Source organism: Gymnoscopelus microlampas (genome assembly GCF_963454915.1).
Source record: "Gymnoscopelus microlampas genome assembly, chromosome: 8".
NCBI lineage: Eukaryota > Metazoa > Chordata > Actinopteri > Myctophiformes > Myctophidae > Gymnoscopelus > Gymnoscopelus microlampas.
In genome coordinates this window covers 46898481-46925272 of record NC_139945.1, presented here as the reverse complement: position 1 = coordinate 46925272, position 26792 = coordinate 46898481, and the positions used below count along the sequence as shown (strand labels likewise).

General features: G+C 41.0%; 3 protein-coding genes across 6 annotated transcripts in view; all 3 read right to left on the bottom strand.

Annotated features, from left to right (window-relative positions):
* Window positions 1-2064, bottom strand: tmem97 (transmembrane protein 97). The gene is made up of 3 exons (XM_084064515.1): window positions 1923-2064; window positions 1626-1770; window positions 1-459 (listed from the first exon to the last, which is right to left on the bottom strand). The coding sequence occupies exons 1-3, from the start codon at window positions 2034-2036 to the stop codon at window positions 194-196; spliced, it is 525 nt and encodes a 174-aa protein (XP_083920641.1). The 5' UTR covers window positions 2037-2064; the 3' UTR covers window positions 1-193.
* Window positions 2065-3276: 1212 nt separating this feature from the next.
* Window positions 3277-9628, bottom strand: LOC311050842 (tyrosine kinase receptor Cad96Ca). 2 transcript variants are annotated; one of them, XM_084065011.1, is made up of 12 exons: window positions 9481-9628; window positions 9232-9283; window positions 9017-9110; window positions 8674-8881; window positions 8077-8215; window positions 7858-7956; window positions 6540-6700; window positions 5952-6089; window positions 5026-5137; window positions 4573-4672; window positions 4202-4301; window positions 3277-3511 (listed from the first exon to the last, which is right to left on the bottom strand). In XM_084065011.1, the coding sequence occupies exons 1-12, from the start codon at window positions 9487-9489 to the stop codon at window positions 3491-3493; spliced, it is 1233 nt and encodes a 410-aa protein (XP_083921137.1). In that variant the 5' UTR covers window positions 9490-9628; the 3' UTR covers window positions 3277-3490. The 2 variants fall into 2 exon arrangements, with proteins under 2 accessions (XP_083921137.1, XP_083921136.1); XM_084065010.1 differs by lacking the exon at window positions 3277-3511 and having other exon boundaries at window positions 3536-4301.
* Window positions 9629-10539: 911 nt separating this feature from the next.
* The window catches only part of usp32 (ubiquitin specific peptidase 32), a 79942-nt gene continuing 63689 nt past the window's right edge, over window positions 10540-26792 (bottom strand). For all 3 annotated transcript variants that reach the window (XM_084065387.1, XM_084065388.1, XM_084065389.1), the window contains exons 24-34: window positions 26569-26720; window positions 24147-24258; window positions 23301-23500; window positions 22613-22797; window positions 22200-22286; window positions 21840-21960; window positions 19472-19663; window positions 17099-17324; window positions 15665-16158; window positions 14628-14720; window positions 10540-14319 (exon numbers count right to left, since the gene is read on the bottom strand). In XM_084065387.1, the coding sequence (XP_083921513.1) occupies window positions 14146-14319; window positions 14628-14720; window positions 15665-16158; window positions 17099-17324; window positions 19472-19663; window positions 21840-21960; window positions 22200-22286; window positions 22613-22797; window positions 23301-23500; window positions 24147-24258; window positions 26569-26720 (2036 nt within the window). In that variant the 3' untranslated portion in view covers window positions 10540-14145. The remainder of the gene's footprint in view (window positions 14320-14627; window positions 14721-15664; window positions 16159-17098; window positions 17325-19471; window positions 19664-21839; window positions 21961-22199; window positions 22287-22612; window positions 22798-23300; window positions 23501-24146; window positions 24259-26568; window positions 26721-26792) is intronic.

Below are 26792 nucleotides of genomic sequence, written 5' to 3'. Positions count from 1 at the left end.
TCACAGTTGTATACTCTATGAGAGTAACCTTTTATTTTATATGTTGTATATTATGTAAACAGCATTACATAACATTTCCAAAAAGGCAATTCAAGTTATAAACCCTGTGTGTACATTTTACATGTACACACGGTAGTTATAGTCATCATGGCTCACACAATAAACGAATTACAGTTCCTCCGTTTATAAAGTCTTACTGGGTCTTCTTGGCTTTAACGGTGCCAAAGCTGGAGTTATATGTGGGGGCAAACAACATGGTAAACAGTATCATAAGAGGGACCAGCAAATACGGAGCGTATATGGACACCAGTGTATAGCGCTCCTTCATGGTTTGAGGGCCATGGTAGGGACTGGTGGTGGGGAACTGATAGAAGAGGATGTGGGCTAGAATAGGGACCAGAGTGGTGGCCACATGTGTGGAATAGACAATGGCAGGAGTCCTGATCCAGTTACAGCCACCTGGAGATTATTATAAGAAATACAACCATGTGTCAGGTGAAAAGAAAAACATTTGCACTGTTATCCTGCTTGTTCTCTAAGTCCTGCATCTTCTTCTCTTAAAGCTACAATCCAGAACTTATTTTAGATAATAAACCTCAATTTTATCCAAACTAGTATATAACTAGTTGGAGGTGGTCTCCCTACTCTTTCGTTGAGAAATGTAGACCCTGGTGGCGGGTAGGTCACCTACTGATTGATAACTAGTACTACCTGAAGCTCATAAACCCATAGCTCTGTTGGCCAAGGAAGGAAACCTGGGTTGCAATTACATCTGTGTACACAGGACAAAATAAAATGTATAGGATTGTAAGTTTTAAGCTCTTGCAAGTTTCTGTACACTACTGTATATAGATTATAGATTACACCTGCTAGACCAGGGTTCGAGTCCAGGTGGTAACATTCGATGCTCATCCGGGGTCTGGTTTCCAGAGGACTCAAAAGGGGGTTAATGTAATGTACCAGAGTTTCCCTGCCAAAAGCCCACAAACCTAAGCTAATACCTCCCTTGGTCAGGGGGATTCCACATTGGGTGAGCCGTATTATGTGTGTTATATGCCTAAAGAGTGCATTGAGTACCATAGGGTAGTGGTTCTCAAAGTGGGGTCTGGGGACCCCCCAGGGCTCCTTGAAGGGGTACCAGAGGGTCCCCAGAAGAATGTGTTAATATAGCATCAAAATCAGTTTAACAACTTTAAGTTATACCTTGGCCATTCAAAAATAGATCTACAGATCTACAATAATTGAATAATATGAAAACTTTGGAATAATTTAGATTTTTTTTTTAACACAAATCTTCTCCTCTCGGGGTCCCTAGCACAACATATTTTCAGATAAGGGTCCGTGGACAACATTAATTAATGAATACATATCAGTTTGGGGGTCCGACCTAACCTGACGCTGCCAGATCCAATAAGCCTGGTCCGACCGTCCTGACATGAAAAACTTTGAGAACCACTGCCATAGGGATGTATGGGACCAACAGGTGTCTTGTTATTAAAAATCCACAAGAGGTCAGAGCTGAGGCATACTACAAAAATGCATGGATGTTGTACCTGTAGTAGCTACAGCTAACAGCAGCATAGATAATACATTCATATTATTCATATAACATGGTGCCAACTGACCTTTTAGGAAAGCATATGCAGCGACGGGAAAGAAAGGTGTCTGAACCAAGGCCTCGCAGAAGATAAATGACCTGAACCAGGCAGGTGGATCCAACATCATTGGGTCTTTGAATTCCTCTGCATACCACTTCAGAAGGTCTTTGAGCTGTTAAAAACAAAACATGCATGGTGTGAATAGACCTGCTATCACATTATTGTGTGTGAGATTAAAGTGTCTCTGCTCTTTTAGTTATTCAGAACCATTGATAACTTGAGCTGCACAAGTTCATTGTATTTTTTTATGGATTTAACACTTACCATCTGAGGGTACACATGTGCTGGTAACAAGGCTTGAAAGTCAATAAATAACGTGATGGGAATGTGTGAAGCAAAATAAAAGAAAAATATGATTTCTAGAATCCGGATAGCCATGTTGAACTGTCAGAAGGGAACCGGTTGGTTTCCGTGACTGCTGCTCACTGCTTGTTGTGTCGTAGAACCGCCTGTTGAGGGTGGTTGGATCCCATTGGCCATCTCATTGAATGGTTGCGTCCCATTGGCCATCTCAGTGGATGTTGGATCACATTGGCCATTTCATTGGATGGTCACAACGGGGCGTCCCATGTTCATTAAACACCACTGAACAACTTTTATTGACATGAATTGGTAGGGGCGGGACAGTCCGGCCTCTAGATATATTATCTTATGGGCGTTCCACAAGGAAACGAACATGTGGGCGTTTATTTTATAGGTTTCTTGTTGATGTCTGTATCCCATAGTCCGGAGGGGCAGCCAGTGGCATTACATTACATTTGATGTGATGTGATTGGCTAGTTGCTTGAGTCGTTATAGCAACTGCTGAGCTTAAATGAGTAGTTCACCCAAAACACGAGTCATTTTCTATCAATTACACACCCCATGAAGCATTGAATTCATTCATGTTTTTCTGTCGCATTCCTAAGCCAATAATTTGGTAGCCTCGGAAACCCAGCCTTTTAATAATTTGGTGACAGACGGAGTCTCCGCCTAATTGATAGAAAATTAGATTTTTTGGGGGGTGAACTACATAGACTGGCGTTAATGCAGACACTCATTTGAAATTGTGAAAAATGTCACTTGCATACACAAATCCCTTTCATACTGAGACATTTTAATTACTATGGTTGAACATTGTATGTGCTAATTTTTTTGCAGTTACATATTTCATTCTGATCAGTCCACATTGTCCCAGTAGTTCAAATAGCAAGCATGTTTATGGAAAGATGGATACTCATCAGAATATTCAAGCACAAAATGACACATGCAATTGCCAATTGCATGTGTCATTTTGTGCTTGTATTAACCAATTGCCAGAAAAACTCCCATAAATCACCCCGCGGAGCCCTGGAAATGGTCCTCATTAATACAGTGTAGTGCCCTTTTCCAACGTTTAGGAAAATGATGGATTCACCATCAGAATCCTCAAGCACTAAATGTTCCCCCATTTATGTGGTTGAATTGGGTGTTACTGGGTGAATAACACAGTACTCAAGGATATAGTAACAGTTTAATACAGTCCTTCAAGGTAAAACATTAATTCAATTAAAATGCTGTTTTAAACACTGAGTGTTCTGTTAGCAAAACTGTAATTTATTGTTTAAAGTGTAGCCAACCAAAGAATTTTCTCAAAAGTGAAAAAAAAAGAAAAAGAAAAAAACTGGTAAACACACAGCTTTCAGCTTTAAATATTATATCAATTAAATAATGGTAATCTTTCAAAGTGATATTGATGCAGCAAAATGGCTGCTGAGTGGCTGTTTGTTGAGTGATTCTTCATGCCGTTTTAGAATGCACTGAGTCATCTACGGTAGTTTTCAGTCTCTGCTGTTGTCGAAATCATTGAACTGTCATTCAACATCCACATAATCCTGTATAAAAGAACACAATATTTATTCCATCAAATAATAGCTAAAGTGATAATAGCTTCTGGAAATCAGTTAGTATGTTTGAAAGCAAATGGTCAATGTGGGCAAGTGCTTTATTTATTCATATATGATGAAAATGGGAAAGTATTTACACCTTGAAGGTGCTTGAAATTGTTTACATTTGACCTTGTGCAACCCAATATTATAAACATGTATTCTGGAACGGCACTGTCTTGTCCAATAGAGCAACACGTCTAAAAGCCCCGACAGTGTCCTCTAAACACTGTGCTGCACCCTATATACAACCTGGAACCTCTTCAAGGCCCCCTGGGGGTCACCGAACCCCAGTTTGAGAACCACTGGACAATGAGTCATGTCTAGCTGAAAATATTCCCTGAGAAAAGACTGCTTTACAAAAAAAACAAAAAACAAGGTGCCTTGTTTCTGGCATTGTGCATAGTAGTCAGTGAAACAGCAAACTTTAGGGGCCATATATCATTTTAAAAAATGGAAATCTGGTAAATATTGCACAATCTAACAAGAAGAACTGGTATGTTTAAGAAAATTGTCGGAGGTAAAGTATAAATGACTTGTGAACTTGTCAATGGGATAAACATGTAAAAACACCGCTATGGTCTTACTGCATTAAAAAAAAACAGTAAGTGGGCAATGGAGAGGCAGGCTGGTGCTTACCGCATCGTTTTCAATAACATCCTCCAGGATTCGCACTATATCTGTGAAGGACGGCCTAGAGGTGTACGGCTCCATCCAACAGTCTCGCAACATCTGCAGTCTGCAACATTTTCTCGTTAAAGGATTGCTTGTCACATCAAAATGGTAATGTACTGTATCAGGATGGAAAACACCTATAACTAATGCATGAAATAAAGGACTTAAAGCCAAGGCGACCAAGACATAAAGATTTGATAACATCTCTCAACTCTTGAGAGACCTACTGGGCTACATTACTAACAAACTATTAGATACAGCATGTACGTATGTGCCTCAAATCCTCAACATAAAACAATTAATGTCTATGTCTCCTTCTAAGAAAAGCTACTTACATTTCTGGTCTGCAGCCTTCAGGTTCTGAGTTCTTATAACCAGCACAAATGTGGTAGACCACAGCCTCTGACGTTTCAAGACTTGGGTATGGTGTGGTACCTGACAACAAGTTATTTAGTATTCATCATTCAAGTTTCACACCAGGAGACTATCAACCAACATTTAGATGAAGTCTAATTGTGTTTTAAATGTTTGTACTACTTTAAAATGAGACTCTAAGATGTGATATGTAAATAATTTAGGCCCAGCCGCTTTTAAATATTACTACTAACTTAAAAAAAAATGAAATAATGTAACATTCTGGTCAGGCATGGGCATAACAATTGGTAAAACATGTGCTACAGCCTTCTAAGTCCTATTTAATATACAGGACACAGAATATTTATAGCACATGTACATGTTTATACCTATGGTAGGTGTGTACCACATACCACATACCACACCAAACTCACCAAATGTCTGCATCTCCCACAGCAAAATGCCAAATGCCCACACATCTCCCTTGTAGCTGTAGTTGTTGTTTCTGAAGTACTCGGGGGGGTACCAACGCAAGGGCACACGTTGCTGCACAGATAAATATACCATGGAAAATGAGATGTTATAGTGACCGAAAAATAGGGCACTTAACAACAATAACAAAAATACATGTAATATATTTCAAAATATACTGAAATATATTTTAAATATATTTTGGGCAATTTTGAAAATTAGCTGCATGGGCAACTGTATAATGTTGTGAATTAAATAGTGGCACTTGTCATTGTCCATACATTTGACCATAACTGAGATTTATTTATATTTTTCTATACTGCCAGAGGTCAAAGGGGGGGGGGGGGTGTGAATATAACAGAGTAGATCTGCCAGCCATAGGATCACAATGGAAACAAGTCCCCAGGACGTTTTTGTGCTATCCTTTTAGTTTTAATGTCTGACTGTACCACGTGCTGTTTACATTTCTGACTAATAAAGTATTCTATCAATCAAAAAAAGCTCATAAGCCTAATATCTCCCCTGGCCAGGGGGGATTCCCCTTTGTATGCGCGGTAGATGCTTGGTGTCCCATGCAGGATACCAGGGTGTTACATTGGTGCCGTGACCAAAGGTGGTGAAGATAAGGGAGTAGCCCTGCCCGAGGTCATAGAGGGATTCCCATGCAGAAGACCCTGGTTCAAATCCTGGGTGTTACCCATGTACATACAGTAGTATGTATGTAGAGTCTGTAAGCCTGCCAAAGACAATGGACCCTAACCCCTAACCGCTAAGCCCCATTACAACATCTCACACTGTCACACACATGATTTAACAACACAAATCTAAACCATGGCATCACTGAGGGCCCATGGCCTTTAAAATACTGTATTCCCAACTTCCCACTGACCCGTGGGACTTTCCAGCGGCTGCTGCAACGACTCCTCATGCAGGCCAGGTCTCTGGCCAGGCCAAACTCAGCCAACTTCACCTCCCAGGGGAACCTACTGACCAGGATATTCCTCAGAGACACGTCACAGTGAACAACCTGGAACACAGTCCAAACACACAATGGCATCACACTGTTGTATGTATGTATCAGTCCTACATACTGATATTTCTAGAACGTTCTGTTTTTCTATCAGATAGGTTGGCCATTGGACATTTCAAAATCCTTTTGGGAAATTAAATTACCCATCAATGCACCGCACCCTCAAATATGTCTTTTGCACTTTCTACACAATGTCCTGTAACCTCTTTATTTTCCTTTAAAATAATTTCAATCTAATTTTTCCATTCATGTTTTTCTCTTTTCCTATTCAACTGAACGGAACCCTCTGAAAACAGGCCTTTATACTGGGTAATGCCACAGATTTCCATTGTTCCTCGTTGAATAATAAACATAGAAAAATTAGTATAGTCTGGGTATTGTCTGCAGTACATAACCCATTGGAAGTGGTTTAATCTATTTCCAAGAGATGAGCAGGAAACTGGGTACCATTTTGGAGCGCAGATGCTCCAAGGCCAGGGCAATGTGGTAGGAAGAGATGGTGAGCATACTCTGGAGCTCTGGATTCAAGCTGAGACTCTCCTTGTTCATCTGCAGGAAGGTCCGCAGGGTACCGTAACTCACCAACTCCATGATGAGCACGTAGGGCTCTGAAGAAGCCAGATGACAGCAAAACACATGCTCTGTTGAACCACGGTGTCCTGCACCCAACATAGCTGACCTACAAGCTCACAACACATCGCGAATGCGACATGTTGTGAGCTTGTAGGTCAGCTATTTTAAAATAGCTAAATCAGGCTTTAGTGGAGGGGGTTGAACATGGTATTGAGGACCAGAATTAATACCATTATTGATGTTAAATAGCAGACAGCTAGATCTTATCTTGAATACAAATGCAATTTTCTAATTAAAAATGCTGATAAAATAAAATGTCTTTGCTATTGTTTTACCATTTACTTTCCAATGCAATTCACTTTTTTAAACCGTATGTTTTCATTTCCTCCATAGTCATTGAAATAATTACAGCGCTCACCTGAGCAACTCAGTCGGCATTAGCTAAACAATACATAATTGTGTAGTTAATACATCATAGAATGCATGTAAAATCTTTTTTGCTGAGGACTATATCGGCTGCAATGTTCAAATCAGTCTGCACAAGTCTGCAATAACTTTGACCCAATAGCTTCCTCAAAAATCAAACAAACTACTGCATGATTTAGTAAATTAATCGTCAATGGACTAATAGGTCAGAACACCATACTAATAAATAATAATTTGACCTATTTATTCCCCGCGGGGGAATTTCAGTTTTCAGCTTCACCCAGCTGATTGCTGCTCACAGAGGAGCGCAGGGGGGAGCAGTTAGGGGTTAAGTGTCTTGCTCAGGGACACCTCGACACATTGTATACTGGGAATTGAACCAGGGAACTTTCACTTCCCCGGTGGGCGGGGAAGTGAAAGTTCCGGGCCCCTTAAAGGATTATTCCATTTGCTTACAAAAGTTCATGGTCATACAGTACATGCCTAGTGCTACAGCAGGGGGTTTTGTAATTTGTGAGATGTAACCACATGAACCCTAGCGTCCCTATTGTAATAATAAGTGAACAATCAAAGACAACATTTGGCAAAAATAGGTGTACTGTACATTTAGCAAAAACAAGTGAACATTTGGTGAGAATGGCAGATCTACAAGCTCACAACACGGTTATAGATAGGCTATTTTTGCTATTTGACATACAACAAAGTATAGGCTATATAGGGTTTACGTAAAGTCATATGATCCTATCATGATGTGCAATGCACTGACCCTCACTGGTGTTCCAGTCCAGCAGCTGAAGAACGTTCTTATGGTGCACCAGTTTCCTCATGACGGCCACCTCTGTGTCCACACGCTTCAGGCTCACACCTGCTCACAGAAAAATCAGCATCAGAAAGGCTGTCTTCTGAAAACACCATGAAATGGTGTCAATTCCATTTGACACCATTTGATATGAATTGTGATGCCTGTTTGTAAAGCCATGTTCACCCTCCTTGGTGATCTTGCAGGTGAACATTTCATGGCCTTTACATGTTCCCCTGGTCATCCTGGCCTTGTAGAACGCTCCCTCCTTGCCTGCTTTTATCAGCTGCACCAGGCTCAGGTCTGCCTTGGTGAAACGAGGCCCCTTGGGGACAAACGTCATGAGAAATACACATGATTAGTGACTGTGCTGCTTACTATTTTTATAAAAAATTATAAACATAATGCATTGAGTAATGTCTATGTTTTAATATACATAACTGACTAATAACCGTGTTGTTTACTGGTATGTGTAAAATGCATTTCCTTATGTACTTTTAAGAACAAGTTTTGGTGTGCCTTAATTTACAAAAAGTTTAGTGCCTGAAGGACATATTGTTTTTTGTAAAAATAAATATGTTGCTTGTTTGCCATGAAAATCACTTTGATTGTTCAGAAATACTTCATCACTTTCTTTAGTTTTTATTAATTATTAACAACTTGGTAGAAAATAATTAATTAATCATTCATAATACATGGGGTGGGGACAAGTATGTTCAATATTTCTGGGTCATTGCTGAAAAATTGTGTGCAGCCGTGACCTACACTAGAACTGATTTATACCTGCTGCAGGGGTCTCCAGGGCAGTCTGGTGGTGAGGGACAGGGTCTTCTTCCCCTGCTGCTGTAGTGGCATCTGTTCAGCATTCTCCTGCAGGGTGACAGGGCTTGGCATCATGATGGAACAGTTCTCCCGAGCAGCTACCTTTGTAACCTTAACCACCGACCGCTTGCCCACTAGATCACGAACGGTTTGGACCAACGCACGATACCTGAGGGAACATAAACAATGAAATGTGGGCAGAATAAGAACACATCCACACCGTACAAAAACGAAATAAACTGAACTGTAATTTCAGAGCATGCTGTAAAAACCTATTCACGTGAGTGAGTGACAGGAGTCTTACTTTTTGAAAAAGATGATTGCCAGCACTATGAAAACGAGTATGGCGAGAGACGAGAACCCATGAAGGATGTAGTGGACATGATCCGATGATATGCCTTTAAAGAATAAAGATTATGTTTGTTTTCATTATTAGGCTATTATTGTTATATAAAAATGAATCTTATCTACAAGTTGGGTCTTGAAAGGAAGTCTAGAATGCAGATTCAAACGACTCACCTGAGGCGGTTAGGTTCGTCATCGTGCCATTGTCCGTGCTATTTATCAGGGTCTAATTGTGAACATGAGAAACAGGTTGATAACAACTTGTCATACAACAGCAACTTAGGTTTTTGTAAGGATGTGGCTGCATTTATCGTTGTTCTGCCAACATGAAAACACATGACAAAAACATAATGTAATACATTTACAAAATATAGAGTATATAAAGCAACTCAACCCCAACCACCAACAAGTAGAATACCTCACCGATGTCATTTCACCTCACAAACCTCTCGGTAATGTTGAAGGCCATCCACTCTAGAAGCAATATGAAGCTTTGGAATTGATTTTAAAGTAGTCAAACTTTCATATGTAGGATAGCATGCCAGTCATGTCATCTCTCTAGCACAATTAAACAGAAACACATTCTGTTCTAGGGACTGCTAACGTGTCCTCTGCATTGTTAGAGGGAGGGCTTTTGCATGCATTTGAACCACAACACTAGTAGAGGAAATGAACAATTCAGTGGTTTACCGAAACTTAGAAGCTGCAAGAAACTGCATGACTCACCTACTTTTGCCATCTGAGTGCTTATAAGTAAGCAGGTACTATGCAATACCATCCTGTATACTTTAGATTTACACAATTTAAATATGTACAAAAGTTTAGCCTTTGCTAGCCTTTTAGATACATTGTATTTATTTTGAGACAACCTAGAATTAAGCATCTGTCTTTTATTCCTTCAAAGTAAAGTCCTCATTATGATTGTGTATGGTTATGTTAGAAACTACAGGGTTCCATTTCTATAACCGTTTTTACATAAGCTCAAATGTCTCTAGCTTAACCTATACTGTCAAGCTCACAGCATGTTGCATCACGACGTGTTGTGAGCTTGTAGATGTGCTATTTTTAAAAATAATTTACGGACCCCACGTTGTAAGTGCAGAACGCAGTGACTGCTTGGACCTACAGTATGTGTACACTAAGTTACCACAGGCAATTTAGTTTGCATAGGAGGCAGAATGATGTATTTTTAAATAATTGTATATTTCGGGGAAATCACATTTTCAACGGCTGAAAATTACGGTTGGTTGAAGACCCCTGACAAAATGGTTTCCTCTCCAACACAAACACCTCTTAAGATGCTGTGGTTTCTTTGCTTTCACAAGTACATTTTCTCTCCTCTTATGAGCAAAAGCAAGCAAAGCAATTGCTTGATACACTACCAGTTGCAATCAAAGTATTTACATTAAAGCCTTACAATTACTTTAAATTACATTAAAAGTCAGATGAATTTAACACAAAGAGAAAGACACCACTTCAAAGTCTCAATTTCCTTTCGCAGAATTTAATTTGTTGCTTGGATATTTGTTACAGATCAACAATGTCACTCCATATACAACTACAAGTACAGTATTTTGTACAGTTCATATTCAAATACATAACTTTTTTAATTGGCTTATTTACAAAAAACACTTTTTATGTACATTTTCATGTCAGTGCAATGTCACTTTCTTTCAACAAACATCTTACAAAAAAAAATTCATTAAATTAAACAACTCTTTCAGATCCGAAAAGGAAATTAACTTAAATAACGAGAGGTTACAGTTCAGTAGTAGATTGCACTGCCTGCCACCACGTCAACCCATTCTGTCAGAGAAGGAGCCAAGGATTCCAATGATCAGTGTTTTCAACGGAGTTCAAAGTCACTTCCATTTGTACTCGGATGAAGAATTTTGCTTCAATAATTTTGCTCCAATTACTGAAGTGAGGAAATTGTGCTCAGATGAACCCCACACTGTTGGCAATACACAATACAATCCTGAGTGTTCATTTAACGCTCAGGATCTCACCGTATACGCTGTGTTTTGTATTCATCAAACCTACAGTACTTTTACATACGGGTAAGCTGTGTGTCACAATATAATTAGTTAGAAGGCTCATTCACTGTTACAAAGAAAATGTTTGACAGCTGATGCACCGTCAACACCAAGCAAATAGAACACACTGATACAAATCCTTAATTATTCCTGAAATGTTCCCTTTGAACCAGGTGATGCATTTTCAGCCTTGGACTAACATTTGACAGCTTGACATCATGTACAATTTGAAGGGCAAAGCAGCAGCAAAAAAAAAAAGCAAACATAAATAGCTCTGGGTTGTACACTTACATTTGTTCAACAAACATATTCCTGACAAAGAAAATAAAAGTTTCTTTTAACGACAGACATTTATCCAGTACATCTAATAACCATCCTCTCCGCATCAATACAGCAGCTAAAACATTGGAAACAATCTTGGGTGGGGGAAGGGTACACAGAATATTTATCTCCTGTGATTTAGAAAGCTGGACTTCAGCTTTAAGCTTTATTTTAGGACCTTTATATTAAGGGCAGGCAGCCGGGTGGTCTGTTCACAGTGGTGAGAGGGAGCTTGGCTGGTGACCTTTGCCACATGCTACAATCTGCAAACCCTGTGACTGACATTGAAGTGAGCAGGGCACAAGTTCAGGATTAGTTCAGTTCGATGTCTTATTCATCAGTTTAATAAAAAACAAAACTATTTTGTTTGTTGGTAAATTATAACACATCAGGTCTATTCAAGAGAACACTGTGGTGTGGGTGATGGCTGATTTGAGCAGTCACACCTGACCTTAGTCAAAGCAAATGTGGCCTTGATCTAATTGATGCAAACTAATTCAAACAAATGATTCCCAACGTTGATTTTCACCTCCATTATGTTCTTACTAAGATTTGATCTGGTCTGTAGTACGTCCAATAGTTCAATCCCATATATTGAAATGAAACAAAAAGTAGAGCTGTGAACAACCCACTGTAACCTGTCAATCATTAGTTGGTTAAGAGCCGTTTGATATTTATATAATTTCCATTTCAAACTGCTATACATTTACACATGTATACATTTCCTATTCTCGCAAAACCAACCTGTATGTCATGAGGTGATAATACAGACAAATCCACCAAATGTTCACCCCTTCTTCAATGAAGTTGAGTTCTAAACTGAATCAGTAAATGACTGAATTATTGTAGCTGACCAATATTCTGATGGCCCATTATTCCGATGTCCCAATAGTCTGAAACATTGTAGGTTAGTGTGAGGTTAGGGTTAGGTTTAGTTATAATGCGCACTGTCGGTCCAATGGTACTTGGGAACAATGGGCCGTCTGACTAATGGCACGGCACCAAATTATTGACCCAATATCAATATGTAAGTAGTGGTGACCCCAAAAAGTTGAGCAAATCTAACATTTGCTGGCAATATGACACAGTTTCACCGTAACCAAATGTTTTCCTACTCAATATTTTCTGTCACCTGCATGGGGGACTTTGGCTTTTAACCAAAATAATATGGAGACATGACACCAGAAACGCTGACACAATACACCCGGTCAGATTATTTGGCTACGGCTTGGCTACAACATGTAATTTTCACCTGCACTTCTGCATTATTTTAGACCTTTTAGTGGTGTGAATAGCAGTTTTAGCAAGAGGGACATTTGCTTGGATTCTGGCTGATAATTTGAAAAGCTGCAGAAAGCATCAGGTGAAAGGTTGTCGTCATCATTTTATTTGATCTTTGTTCAATGAAGATAAGATAATGCGTTAGGGTGCCATGATAGCATATCATTTTTGCTTATAGGTGAGACAAAATATGGACCATTGGTGCCTTTGGGTATAATAGTATGATAGATAAAATTAAAAAACTCTAAAAGAAAAAATCTTGCCAAGTGGTTTTACATGTTTACAAAATAACTCTGGCTCTGAATATACAGTAGTGAGGAACATCCCTAAACAAAACAAAAAGATCACAATAAAAATAAATCTCTATAAAATAATGCATTTACAGAATGAAAAAAGAGAGAAAGAAATTATATCACACTTTATATAGTAGATTGTATATTGTATTGGGTCTTTGAAATCACAGATTTTGGCACCTGTCCTGAACATAATCCAGATTCATACTACAGATCTTGAGTTGGAAAGTGAGTTTGATCAATAAGTTAAGGGTATAAATCAGAACAACATTGCACAAATTACCATTTACTTTTGGCAGTTGCTGGATGACACATATTTTGGCAAAAGGGCCAAATTTATATTAATCTTAACTTGGTTCATTTGAAATGTGTGTACCGCGGTCGTCAGAAGGACATTTTATTTCTAATAATAATACTGTCAGACTTTTTACTCGGGTGCAGTTGGCCGGTAGACAACAGTTATCAATGAGGTAGCTCTTTTTTCCTACAGACACTATGCTACAGATGAGAAGCACAAATCAAACCTTTGGAGAAGCATTTTTAAAAGCTCAGTTAAGTATCTATTCTATCATCTCTCTATAGCAGACACTGAACCTCAACATGATGTTGATTTTTGTGGACATACTTTAACAGCTGAAAGTACAATGCCAACACGCAGGGTCCTTCAGCCCTTCCTGTCATTCAGACATCAATATTTTTGTGATAAATGCACAAGGAGAAAGCAACATTAGTTCATGTGTTTGGCCATACTGACATACATTCTGATGCGTTAGTATGCGTGTATACGTTACATGTTTCATGGCATAGCTTGCCTTGTTCACAAGGAAAGGGAATTTTGTTTCTGTGGGCTCTGCAAAGTGCACCAGTTTTAGTGCGTTCATTGGGGGGATAGATTGTTCTCTTGGCAAACCTTGCACAAATCCTTGTTTTAGACCTCTCGCAAGTATAGAAAGTGCTGCGACGCTTCCCTATTGAAAAGAGACCACTGTAATTTCAACCAGTGCTCTAGCGATTTGCAGTTTGATTATTCATCAAAAACAGTTTTTTTTTGTTTTGTTTTTTAAGCATATTACAACATACGCCAGCCAAAGAAGTGGGGAGAAGTCTGACCCAGATCCAGTGCCCTTCAGCGCTGGCTGATGGAAGACAAAGTGCGATCACTGGAGGACACAGTATTTCTTGTAGTCAGACTCAAAGTCTTCGTCCATGCTACTGGTGTCGGCCATCTTCTTGCCGTCTGTCTTTGGCAGGAACTGGGAGTAGTCGACCCCCTGCTGCTCATAGAAGAGGATGTACGCAGAGTCGGTGTCAATCTCCTCAGAATGCACCTCCTACCAAGTAAGACCACAAGATAAGACCACTACATAATGCTGCACCTTCTGAACACCCCAACCCCTTCTGAACCCTCTCCTCTTCCCCTTTCTACTCTTTTTCTTATTTTATTTGATCTTCATTCATTGCAAAAACTGTGGTTGATTTGGCTGCATTTATGTAAGGAGTGCTTAATAATGAAACATGCATGCATCAAACCAAATCCACATTGACATTATAGGCGGATAGGTCGTTTGAGAAAATGCACTACCGGTGTAAAATCTAATTAGTCTTAAATGACTGAGGGAATGGGTGTCTGGTGTCTTACCTTACAGCTGCTGTCGTTGTAACAGTACCATTTCTCATTGGGGTTCTTGGCGTAGGTCACATAGTGACCTCCTCCCATGATTCCTGAATGACACTGGGAACATCAAAAGAGGCTTCACAACACTGGCCAGGACACACAGTAATAATACTTCCTCTCACATTCATATAACTAGTCCATACCCAGGGATGTACCCACCCAAACTATGTGCAGACTTGGAACCACAACCGTGACTACGGATATCCTCACTAAGGTGACAAATGCATGAGTAGGGCCACATGTCTACGCAGCTGTGAAATGAATGCTTCTGCGTCTTTTTGACTACACTCACGTATATACGTATATACACAACAATAACAGCTTTGCTGGGTCTGCTGCTTGCCATACGCTTAAATCAAAGTCCTTTATAACTTTGCAACATTGAGCCTGCTCTCTCTCTGCTAGTGTTCTCTCTGGTGTGTGTGCATACTGTAGCCCTGAGGCCAGGTCCTCCCACAGTCCGTCCGGGATATGGGACCATGGCTACAGTACAGATCCCATAGCCTGTGGCAAACATGTTGAGTCTGGAAAGAATCCCTTGCTCTTTGAATTTTATGGGCTGATATGGTTTATGTTTCAGATTGTTGAACAACCATTGAACAACACCAACATCACCAGAAATGCAGAGCATATTGCCAAAACCGTTTTTTAAAGCATCTTTAAAGTTTTTGAGGGAGTCTTACAGTATGAAGGACAGGACAGGACAGTGTAAAGGGAGAGTACAGTGAGGACACAGAGAAGGGGCATGACATTCAACGCTGGTCAAGCCGGAGTCGAACCAGGCACTTATTAATGGTGTGGATGATGCACAACCGATCTACCCGATACTTAATTCTAATGCAAAACCCTGATCCCATCTGGCTCGTGAATTGTGGAAATCGGTCAATTCAAAAAAGCTAAATTGTCATTTAGCTTATACAGTAGGTGCATTATTGTCACTGTAGTGTCCCACAGCGAGAATTTCCACACATAATTGTTATGGGTTGCAGTAGCCTACTCACAGAGATTGCATAGAGATTGTACATGGCCTCCAGACATCCGTTGTCCCTGTGCTGCAATAACGAGTTGTCAGGATCCATGCTGCTCTCTGTGCTGCAGTCCGAGGTCAGTCCGCTGCTCTGACAGCTATCCACGCTGTCTCCATTCATCAGGATCACATCACACTGGCTGCTGGATGCTTCGGCGCCCGTCGAGGACTCGGCAAGGCCTGCATGCCCGCACCCAGGGAGAGACAATTCCAGCCCCACCGCTGCAGTCTCCTCCGTGTCCGCCTGCGTCGTGCCTTCCCTGGGTTCGGCCTGGGGGTCAGCGCCCCCCTCCTTGGCGCCGCCGTCCAGGCTCTCCTTGCTGTTCGAGAGCCGGTGTCTGCTGCTCAGCTGGGGGAGGCGGAGCCGGGCCTGTCTGCGGCCTCCTGCGCCGCTCTTGGAAGGACTGCTCGAGGGGCTGCTGTTTCGACTGAGCGAAGGGGCCGACTTCCTGCCCGAGGCTGGAGAGGCTGCGGACGCAGATGAGAAGATGATCAAAAGACTTCCTGTGCAACGTGAGGCAGGTGCTGCTCTGTTGTTTCATAAGCAGAATGACTAATGAGAAACTATGTCATTGTACATGTGGGTAAAATTCTATGAATTGCTACATGTAATAATTGGATAAATTTCCTGGTAGGTTACTTGGTTTGGTTGAGCTGAGTAAAAAAAAAAAATTGTTTCACTAGGAGATTTGTTTTTAAGGTTCCTGTGAGTCATGGATGTATTAATATTACTGTTGTACTGATTTGTATTGTTTGTTTTAGCAGTGATGTGAAATTTTTAATCTGCCCCTTGGCCAGTTCCCACTTGTAAAAGAGACTCTGTCTCAATGTGTTTTACTGGTTAAATAAAGGTTAAATAAAAAATAAAAATAAAATAAAAACTAGCACAGCATGGTGTCAAGCTCAGTTATGTTACACTACTGTTACACACATGACTCACTATAAACCTTCTTAACCCATTAAGACCTGAGGCGATTCTTAAAAATGTTTTCAAAACATTTTTGTTCAAGATTTTTCAAAAATAGCAGATCTACAAGCTGTATATCTGCTATTTTTGAATAGCCAAAGAAATACTTGCAAATACTGTACTGTACGCATAATGTTGAAATCTACTGTGCTGTACTTGGGATGTTGTAATTGTCTTTTGTTTTAAATTGATATATAATGTATATGGAGAGTGTTGTCAAATGAGTGCACATATACAGTACAAAGTTTGACGCTGATCAGTCTAGCGGTTTGCGAGAATAGCAGGCAGTCACGTACACAGATCCTGTCATACACTGATAGCCTCTTGCAGAACCACGCCGTTAAAGCAGCTCTACCAGGTTAAAACAAATGAGTGTGGTCATGCCTTCAGATTCCCATCGTTAATAAACACACTGCAAGCAAACAGAGCAGCAGTGCTGACCTTTGGGGAGGTTGTTGAGGCCAGCCGGGGCGGAGATAGACGATAGGTTGTCTTCCCCGACCCTCAGTAGCTCCTCCCCCTCGCTGCGGGAGTGGAGACAGTGTTGCTCCAGATCCCTGGGAGCCAGGAAGGCGCTGGGGTCAAAACTACCACGGGGAAACTTGACGATCTTCTGAGATTTGATCCAGCGACCGTTTACGAACTGGAAGCGCTTCAGGTGGACTATCTGGAATAGACAAATAGAGAGAGAGAAAGAGAGAGAGAGAGAGAGAGAAGGAGAGAAAGAGGAGAGAGGAGAGAGAGAGAGAGAGAGGAGAGAGGAGAGAGAGAGAGAGAGAGGAGAGAGGAGAGAGAGAGAGAGAGAGAGAGAGAGAGAGAGAGAGAGAGAGAGAGAGAGATAGGCGGGAGATAGAGAGACATTTTACGTTCAGTTGTATTAGTGACAAGCCGATCTCCATCTCCATTTATGTACAAGTGTGACTAATGGACCACTGCATGTTTCACAACTTTCTACAGCTGAACAAAGACCAGACTGAGATCCATGATGAGCTGTAGGTGCTGAAAGCTAGAGCCACCCATGAGTTAAAAACATTTAATCCCTGTCTGATCAGATTTTGAAATCCTTTATTGTTTGATCCAGGATCAGACAATCCAGCCAAATTGTGTCTGGTTATTTCAAAGAAATTCAGGATATAATGACCCTGATCCAGATTCAGATGAACAAATCCTGAATATCAGTGCTTAATCCTACCTATCTCCACCAAGTGGATATGAGAAACAACACAGTGGGAGTCGGGGTGTGGGGGGCTTTCAGGTAGGAACAGTGGTGGAAAAAGTACTCAAATGTTTTACTTAAGTAAAAGTATCAATACTGCAATATAGAAAGTAAAAGTCTGGAATTCAAAATGTACTTGAGTAAAAGTACAAAAGTATTGGCATCAAAATGTACTTAAAGTACCAAAAGTAAAAGTACTCATTATGCAGAATGTCCCATTTATTTCAAGTTTTGAAATCGCATCGCAACGCTGACAAGCTTGTTGTAGATCAGATGTGTGTGTGTGTGTGTGTGTGTGTGTGTGTGTGTGTGTGTGTGTGTGTGTGTGTGTGTGTGTGTGTGTGTGTGTGTGTGTGTGTGTGTGTGTGTGTGTGTGTGTGTGTGTGTGTGTGTTTGTTTGCTGTATCCTGTGTGGGTGTAGGTGTGAGTGGTTGTAGGGGTGGGGTAGGTAAATGCTGTAAAAATATGAAGAGGGTGACCAGACTTCCCGGTTTGGCCGGGACTGGCAAGAACAGTCGTGCAATAAAGTGTATATGTGGGCATTTTTTTTGGTGGGTTCAGTGCATGAGTGCACTGTTAACTGTTTGACGATGCATTCACTACCTTTCTGCGAAGTCATGTTAAGGATGTGTTTTCACTCATTAATCGGGCTATGCTCTGTAGCATGTAAATGGGACTATGAAGCAACCCATGTAAACTGCTAATAGAAATATTGTCTAATTTATAATAAGGCCAACAGTCTGATTATTGCAGTCCATATAAAAGTGTTACAGCATAGAACTGGGTTGTAACTTGTAAAGGTTTTTTTTGGGTTGGGCCGGCCACCATGACCGACAAGATTATAATTGAAAGAATAAATGAATCGGCCATATTATAATAAAAGTCACAGGCGTGTTTGCAGATACTGTACGTGCATGTACAGTGATTGAACCACCCAACTGATCATTACACCTTGTTACGTTAGTACTGGCCTTTTCCCCACTATCACAGATGCAATCTGTTCCTGTGTTTATAGTTTCCGAAAGAATCTACTCCATCATGCAGAGGTGTCGCTTGCCAAAAATAACTTAATAAAGTCAGTAGGGCGTGAGAGTGAACTGCCCTCCTGTCGCACAGTATACACAAACTATATAGCCTATGTTTGGGGCTACATCTCATTCAACTTAATATGCAGTAACCTACATCATCAGCTTTTGTTACTGTTATGTCTAGTTCATGATGGCATAAGTCAACTTGCCTGGAATGGGTCACCAAGTTCAGGGCCACATTAAGACCCCTCAGGGCCGTGGAACACCACAAAATCAAAGGCCCCCCCAGTGGCGTAATTTCACGCACATACAAGCTCACAACGGGAGCTTGTAGGTCTGATATTTTCAACGCGCGACGAATAGGCTGATCTATGCAGCGCACAGCAGGCTGTAGGGAATTAACCCACACTGACATTAACTCTTTAACTGCCAGAGTAATAGTGTAATAGTGTTACGCTACTGCCATCAAAAAAGAGCAATTTTAAATGGTTAATTAAAAATGGTCAGCTAACGGAAACCTTGAACTTGTGGATGATAAAGGTATTGTATGGTGACAGTCTGACTACTGACCAGGACAGGAGGCAGCCTCCAGAGGTCCAGCTTCTTGGTGGCCAGTCGATGGGTCTTACACTTCGAGCAGTAGTAGAGCTCATCCTCCCCCAGTTCCTCCTCACTGGTGAAGGCCTTCAGACAGCTGTCCAGACTGATGGGCTCAGCCTGCGCCCGACGAGACTGCTCCACACTGCAGTGTTCCTCCACGATCTGGTCCAGACAAAAGGACCACCAGCCAGTGAGAGCCAGGTAGGGAGGACAGCCAGTTAGAGAAAACAGACGGGTAGGGAGACCAGACGGGTAAGGAAGACAGATTATAGTTAGGGAGGTATGACTGGTATGAAGATAGTTAGGGAGGCATATTCATGCAGATGGAAAATTCATATACATACATAATGCTTGTACACATTAATATCTTGAATCTACAAAGGTCCTGTTACCGGTTAGAGAATGTTTGTGTGTGTGTGTGTGTGTGTGTGTGTGTGTGTGTATGTGTGTGTGTGTGTGTGTGTGTGTGTGTGTGTGTGTGTGTGTGTGTTTGTGTGTGTACACACTGCTGCAGTGCAACATTACCACAAGCACTCAGGAGCCGTGCTCACTGCAGCAGGATGTGGGGCCTGAGCCTGGTGCAACTCAATGCTGATACAAATGACGATGTGCTTTGAATCTCTGCTTGAACGCTGACATAAAACTATGGCGCTTCAGTAAGCACCTCTCTAGTGACACTGTGTGGTCAACATCAACTTTACACGCGGCCTAGTTTGTCTACCTTCTAATACAGCATACCCGAGCTCTTTATCTCAACATTCATGAGATTTAATCATAGACCTCTGCTGATGCTCTTGTCTGATGGAAAACAGCCAGTTGGTCTGTTTTTGGACAGCGTATTGCCCTGTATCTTTACCACCAGCGATCATATCTGCCTTAATCGCTCCTAGATGCCGATATAGATGCATGTGCACATGCCGATATCGCAATGGCTCATATGGCCATTGCAATATCCAACAGCTTGATCACACATTGTATATTTTCTCCATATAGCACAGGCCTAGCTAGGGGACTGGACTGTCCATCGAACTTTGAGAAAGGTGTTTCACTTGGATGTTACTAAACCACTTGAACCCTACATGATATGCTTTGTTGACCAGGGTCCCCCAGGGGTCTGTACAGTACTTAACCCCCTCCTTTTTCTCCCTCACTTAGCCTAAAATAGCCAGTTTACAAGCTAACAACGTAGCTTGTAGATTGTTCAACTATAAATAGAATGTTCAGATAGGGACGCTAGGGTTCATGTGGTTAAACCAATCTGTCCATCCGTCTCTCTATGTTGACATGGTGAAAAAACAAAAGGTGCTGCTCCACTTCTTAGTAATAATAATAATAATAATAATAATAACTAGAAAAAGTGCTCCTCGGAGCACAACTCTCCGCTGTTGGGAATGTTGGGAATGTTCTATCTGTATAAGTGTCCTATCCCTCCTGTCTGTATAAGTGTCCTATCCGTCCTGTCTATGTAAGTGTCCTATCCGTCCTGTCTATGTAAGTGTCCTATCCGTCCTGTCTGTGTAAGTGTCCTATCCGTCCTGTCTGTGTAAGTGTCCTATCCAATTGTTACAGTATCCGCCATTTCTCAACCATTTCGTGATTGTTCCTGTCTTACCTCACTCTTACCAGACTTGTGTTGGGAATGTTGGGAATGTTCTAATTCTTATGTTCTAACTGTCCTATCCATCCTGTCTGTATAAGTGTCCGATCCATCCTGTCTGTATAAGTGTCCTATCCGTCCGTATAAGTGTCCTATCCGTCTTGTCTGTATAAGTGTCCTATCCGTCCTGTCTATGTAAGTGTCCTATCCCTCCTGTCTGTGTAAGTGTCCTATCCCTCCTGTCTGTATAAGTGTCCTATCCGTCCTGTCTGTATACTGTAAGTGTCCTATCTGTCCTGTCTGTATACTGTAAGTGTCCTATCCGTCCTGTCTGTGTAAGTGTCATATCCCTCCTGTCTATGTAAGTGTCCTATCCGTCCTGTCTGTGTAAGTGTTCTATCCGTCCTGTCTGTATAAGTGTCCTATCCGTCCTGTCTGTATAAGTGTCCTATCCGTCCTGTCTGTATAAGTGTCCTATCCGTCCTGTCTGTGTACTGTAAGTGTCCTATCCGTCTGTGTAAGTGTCATATCCCTCCTGTCTATATAAGTGTCCTATCTGTCCTATCTGCCAATTATGTATCAGCCATGCAGCCATTTCGTGATGGTTCCTGTCTTACCTCACTTTGACAGTGGCAGAGACACTGTCAAAGTGACGCCATACTATACAGTATTTCACCGTATTGTCACGTGTCACGTGAGGCTTGACCAATCGGTGTGTCATATTTAGAAAGCTTGTCTTACCCTCTCCTGAGAGGTCTGGTAGCGGAGGTGCAGTGCAGTAGGGTCCCAGTCCACAGCGATGAATGCGTTTCCCACAGAGGCTCTGTCCTCCGTGCACTCTATAGCACAGCCCCGACAGAACCTGAGGACCAGAGCATAGTTAAACACTCTATAGCAATGGTTCTCAAACCTTTTCATGTCAAGGATCATCTCATTAGTCAACTAACTTCATCTTCCTTTAGGCAATGTCTAATTATCATGTAACGGACCACTACTAACACTGTGGTTGGTGTGTGTGTGTGTGTGTGTGTGTGTGTGTGTGTGTGTGTGTGTGTGTGTGTGTGTGTGTGTGTGTGTGTGTCATAATGATGGATGTCCTACCTGTACCAGGGACACCAGGCACATGAGTTGCCATCCTTGCCCACCACCCGTAGTGTGAAAGGGTACTGGTAGCCCATACTGTCATCACTGCAGGGGCACACAATAGGACACATTATCCTCAAAACAATACAGGCCTTTACCTCAACAGCATGTATGTGACATTCAATACAATGGAAAGTACAGGACTTACAAGTATGTAAGTTGGGAGAAAATGTCCAAAACATATTTTGGAGTGACAAAATTATCAAAAATGTTTTTAGAAATTATTTTATTTTAATAATGTCCCAGATTGAAATACATATGTTGCTTACATCTCGATGGACTATCAAATGTCCTTTGATTTTAGACATACAGTACGGTTCAAATTTGGTCCCTCGAGATTGGTGTGTGTGTGTGTGTGTGTGTGAACTGACCAGTCCTGGGCATGGTTGCTGGCCTCCTGTGGTGGCAGAGGGCTGGCCAGTCTGGACACCTGGATCCACACAGCATCGTAGAGGTCTTTCTTACTGGTGTGCACGGTGCAGGGGACGATCAGAGGCATGCCAAACAGACTGGGCCGGTTCTTCTGAGCTGACAGGAAGTAAAGCTCTGTCCGCATCTGAGGGCGACAGTATGGCAGAAATATTGCATTGGGAATTATTTGTTTTTATTTATCAGGAAAATAGTTGGTAATCAATCACAGTTACTGGAAAAGAGTCTACAAGACATGCATAGTACTGTAAGTACTGTAGGTTATTATCTAGTAAGTAAAAGGAAACCTAGTAGGAAACAAGGGTTACCCAATGAATGTCTATATTTTTTATCCATCTGCTATAGAGGTTGGTCTGTCAGTCAATTCACAGTCCTCTGCATTCCGGAGAATGACTCATTACTCATCTCAATGATAATAAAAATACATAAAATTAAAGCATAGCCATTAAAACAGTAGCCTCGACACTTAGCAGGTGCCCTCATTAAGTCCAAATTCCTGGGCTTTCTGTTGACTGGCAATTCAAGCAGCAAGTAAAATTAGAGTGTACCTACACGTCCAGACACCATTACACCACTTCATACTGGCTTACAGGCTATGTGTATGAAGTGCTACTGGTAGAAGGTACGCACCATTTTCCTGTGCATGGCAATAATGTAACCGATGAAGGGGCTCTCTTGGGCCGGTGTGATGTGCCCATTGGGTATTCCATTAGCCAGGGGCGTCTCTGGGCTACAGGGCACCACGGTGCTGGGCGCACCATTGGGTATGAGGACAGGTGTGGGGCTGATGTGGCCATTAGCTGGTATGCCGTTGGCTATGGGGGTGATGTCTACAGGGGGGAAAAGCCACATAAATGGGACACCTGCTCAGTTTCAGATGTTTTCACAAGTATGTAATCATTATGGATTAGAATGGAGATACAGTAAGTGTATCAAGGCATATAGTAGATATGAATGCATTGCATTACAACATGATGTACTGTAGTAAAGCTGAGACTGGTCATAATGTTGTATGACATTCTAAGCACTGGGATTCCCAACCAAGCTGATCTTTTAAGACCAGGCCAGAAGTGTCTTCCACTGCAGTGGATATGTTTATACAAAAAGGCTTTGTATCAACTGTTCTACCTGTTTGGATGAAAATACCCCTAAAGCCCTATATAGTTTCTTGTACGGCAAATAGAGAAAATAGCCAATCTACAACCTTGTAATCTCTCAAAACAGATTATTTTATTTTACCGAATGGGTTCCCAGATTAACAAGTTTGTAGATCGGCTATTTTACCTATTTTTACAATTATTTTTGAAAAATGTAGGCCATATTGACATGCTAAAAATAGGGATAGCCAGGTTGGAAGTGGTTAAACATTATGACCTGTGTGCCATTTGGCATTGCAGGTGGTAAGAGTACAACAAGGTTAACCCCTAGATAAATATTGACTCAGTCATTACATTGGAGTGTAGCTGACAACGTTACCCGTAAGTGTAGGCGAGGTGAGCGAGGTGGGCGAGCCAGGCACAGGGATCTCAAACGCACACAGAAAGCCGTTGACAGAGAGGCGCACCTTCTGGTTGTCCTGTGGGAAGTTCTACACACAGCAGGGACAACACACAACCAGTTAGGAATGAACACAAATTAACACTGGCCTGTAAGGCGAAAGGTGCATGGTGTCATTATGTGTATTTAACCCATTAAGACCTAAGGCCGATTCTACAAATGTCAAACAGTTTTCTGAAAAACATGTTTCTAAATTATATGAGTGATGCTCAAACTTTTTCATGACAAGGACACCCCTTATATGTATTTGGCCGCCGACCCCATCTCAAAATATTTTGTTCCAGGGACCCTTTAAAGTTTATTTAAAAATATATATATTCAGAGATTTGCACAAAATGTTCATGATTTTTGAGCAAAAGTATAAAATAATGCTTTTTAGCTCAAATCTAAAGAGACATAGATGCTTTCCCGGTTTTAACAGTTAACTGCTTTATCTTTGATCCTGTTATTTCTTGTTTGCTTATTGTTGCTGGCCTTGTTGTCATCTCCTGTTCTTTGTTTCTGCTTTTGTTGATTGTGAAGAAACCTTGTAAACTTTTTTTGTTTTGTTTTGTATTAAACAGGTTTATCACCATTATGTGCGGTCTTTGTATTTGTATGCAACTCATTGTGAATTAAGACCTGCTATGAGTTTGCTGAATACACTATCTTGTTTCTACATGTGAAAATACCAAACTTTAAAACATTTTTTTTTTAAATATTTGATAGAGGCAGAGCATGTTAAAGGGATATTTCACTTTCAAAAAAACTTTGGGTCATTTTATCATCTACTCAGGCTTTTGTGAGCCACCCAGACAGTTTTTAAGTTGCTTGATTCACTATTTAGATATTTGATATTAATTTTATCAGACACGCCCCCTTCCTATACAAACCCAATATAACTTCAAACTAAGATTTTTACATGTTAGATTCATCAAAAACTCCCGTCCTTGGTTCTGGTGACTCACCCTGCCCTCCTAATACGCAAGGGGGCCGTGTTTTTTCGATTACTTTTTTCATTTATTTTATTATTGTATTTTATTTTTTTCATTTTCCAAAAATAAATAAATGAAAAAAGTTATCGAAAGAACACAGCCCCCTCACATATTAGGAGGGCAGGGTGATTCACCAGAACCAAGGACGGTGTTTTTGATGAATCTAACATGTTAAAAATGGAGTTTGAAATTATAATGGGTTTGTATAGGAAGGGGGCGTGTCTGATAAAATGTATATCAAATGTCTAAATACTGAATCAAGCAACTTAAAAATGGTCTGGGGGGCTACCAAAAGCCTGAGTAGACGATAAAATGACCCAAAGTTTTTTTGAAAGTGAAATATCCCTTTAATGAATATAAGTACAAAAAGGTAAAGATGTAAACTAGGGCTGGGACTCGATTAAAAAAATTAATCTAATTAATTAGAGGCTTTGTAATTAATTAATCTAAATTAATCGCATTTTAATCGCACATCAATATTTGACCTGAGATCAATGAAAAAAATTGTTTTCAAATGGATTTTGGTAAACGTCTTTAAGTACATGTACTCAAGAACTGTACTTAAGTACAATTTTGAGGTATTTGCACTTGACTCTCGAATACGCCTATTTCCAATTTTTTAATACTTTTACTTCTACTCCAGTAACTCCACTATATCTCAGAGGCAAATATTTTACTTTTAAACTTATTTTAAAACTTTAGTTACAAGTTACTTTGTAGATTTCGATTAATATTATAAAACATAGAGTAACCATGTGAAAATAGCAGATCTACAAGCACAAGGCATTGTGAGCTTGTAGATCTGCTATTTTCCACCATTGGAGGCTGGTAGAGTGTGTTGTTGTTAGTTGTTTTATAGTCGTTTAATTAATTATTAAAAAAAATCGCGCGCATGTGACCCGCACCGCATCGTGCATCGCCCCCCCCCATCCCCCCCCCCCCGCCCCCCCCGCCCCCTGGGGGGCGGCATCCATTACAGATTCTGATTTGCCCAGCCAACATTATCAAGCAGGCTATGCGGCACGTCTTCATTCAGTGGCTGCTCTGTTGTTGTGAGAACAACGTCGTTCTCACTTCTCAGACAGCTTCTCAGGCGGACCGATAATACCAGCGCACCAGGTGCGCTGGTCCGTGTGAAACTCGTCCAGTGAGAAACGTTCCGCGGTGAAAAAATAGGCGCGATTAAAATGCGTTAATTTTTTTAACGCGATAATTTTTTTGTAATTAATTGATCGAAATTAACGCGATAAAGTCCCGGCCCTAATGTAAACATGCCAGAGTTAGAAATGATGGAAACTACAGTACACTGTGTGCTTGTAGTGTGTGTGCATGTGCATGTGCATGTAGTATGTGTGTGAGGCCAGTACCTTGATGTTGGAGCTGTGGACCTCAGCCAGCAGGATCTGATCTGGATTCAGGCTGCAGAGTTCACTCAGCTGTTTCTTCAGACCTGTGTACTTCTCATCCATGTTCAACCTCAGGCCATAGCGTACCGGGGTGGAGCCATCCAGCTTAATGACTGCAAAGCACCCACAAAATAATAACACATGAAGAGAATGACGTTAAGTGGTTTTCTACCACCTCCATCCCT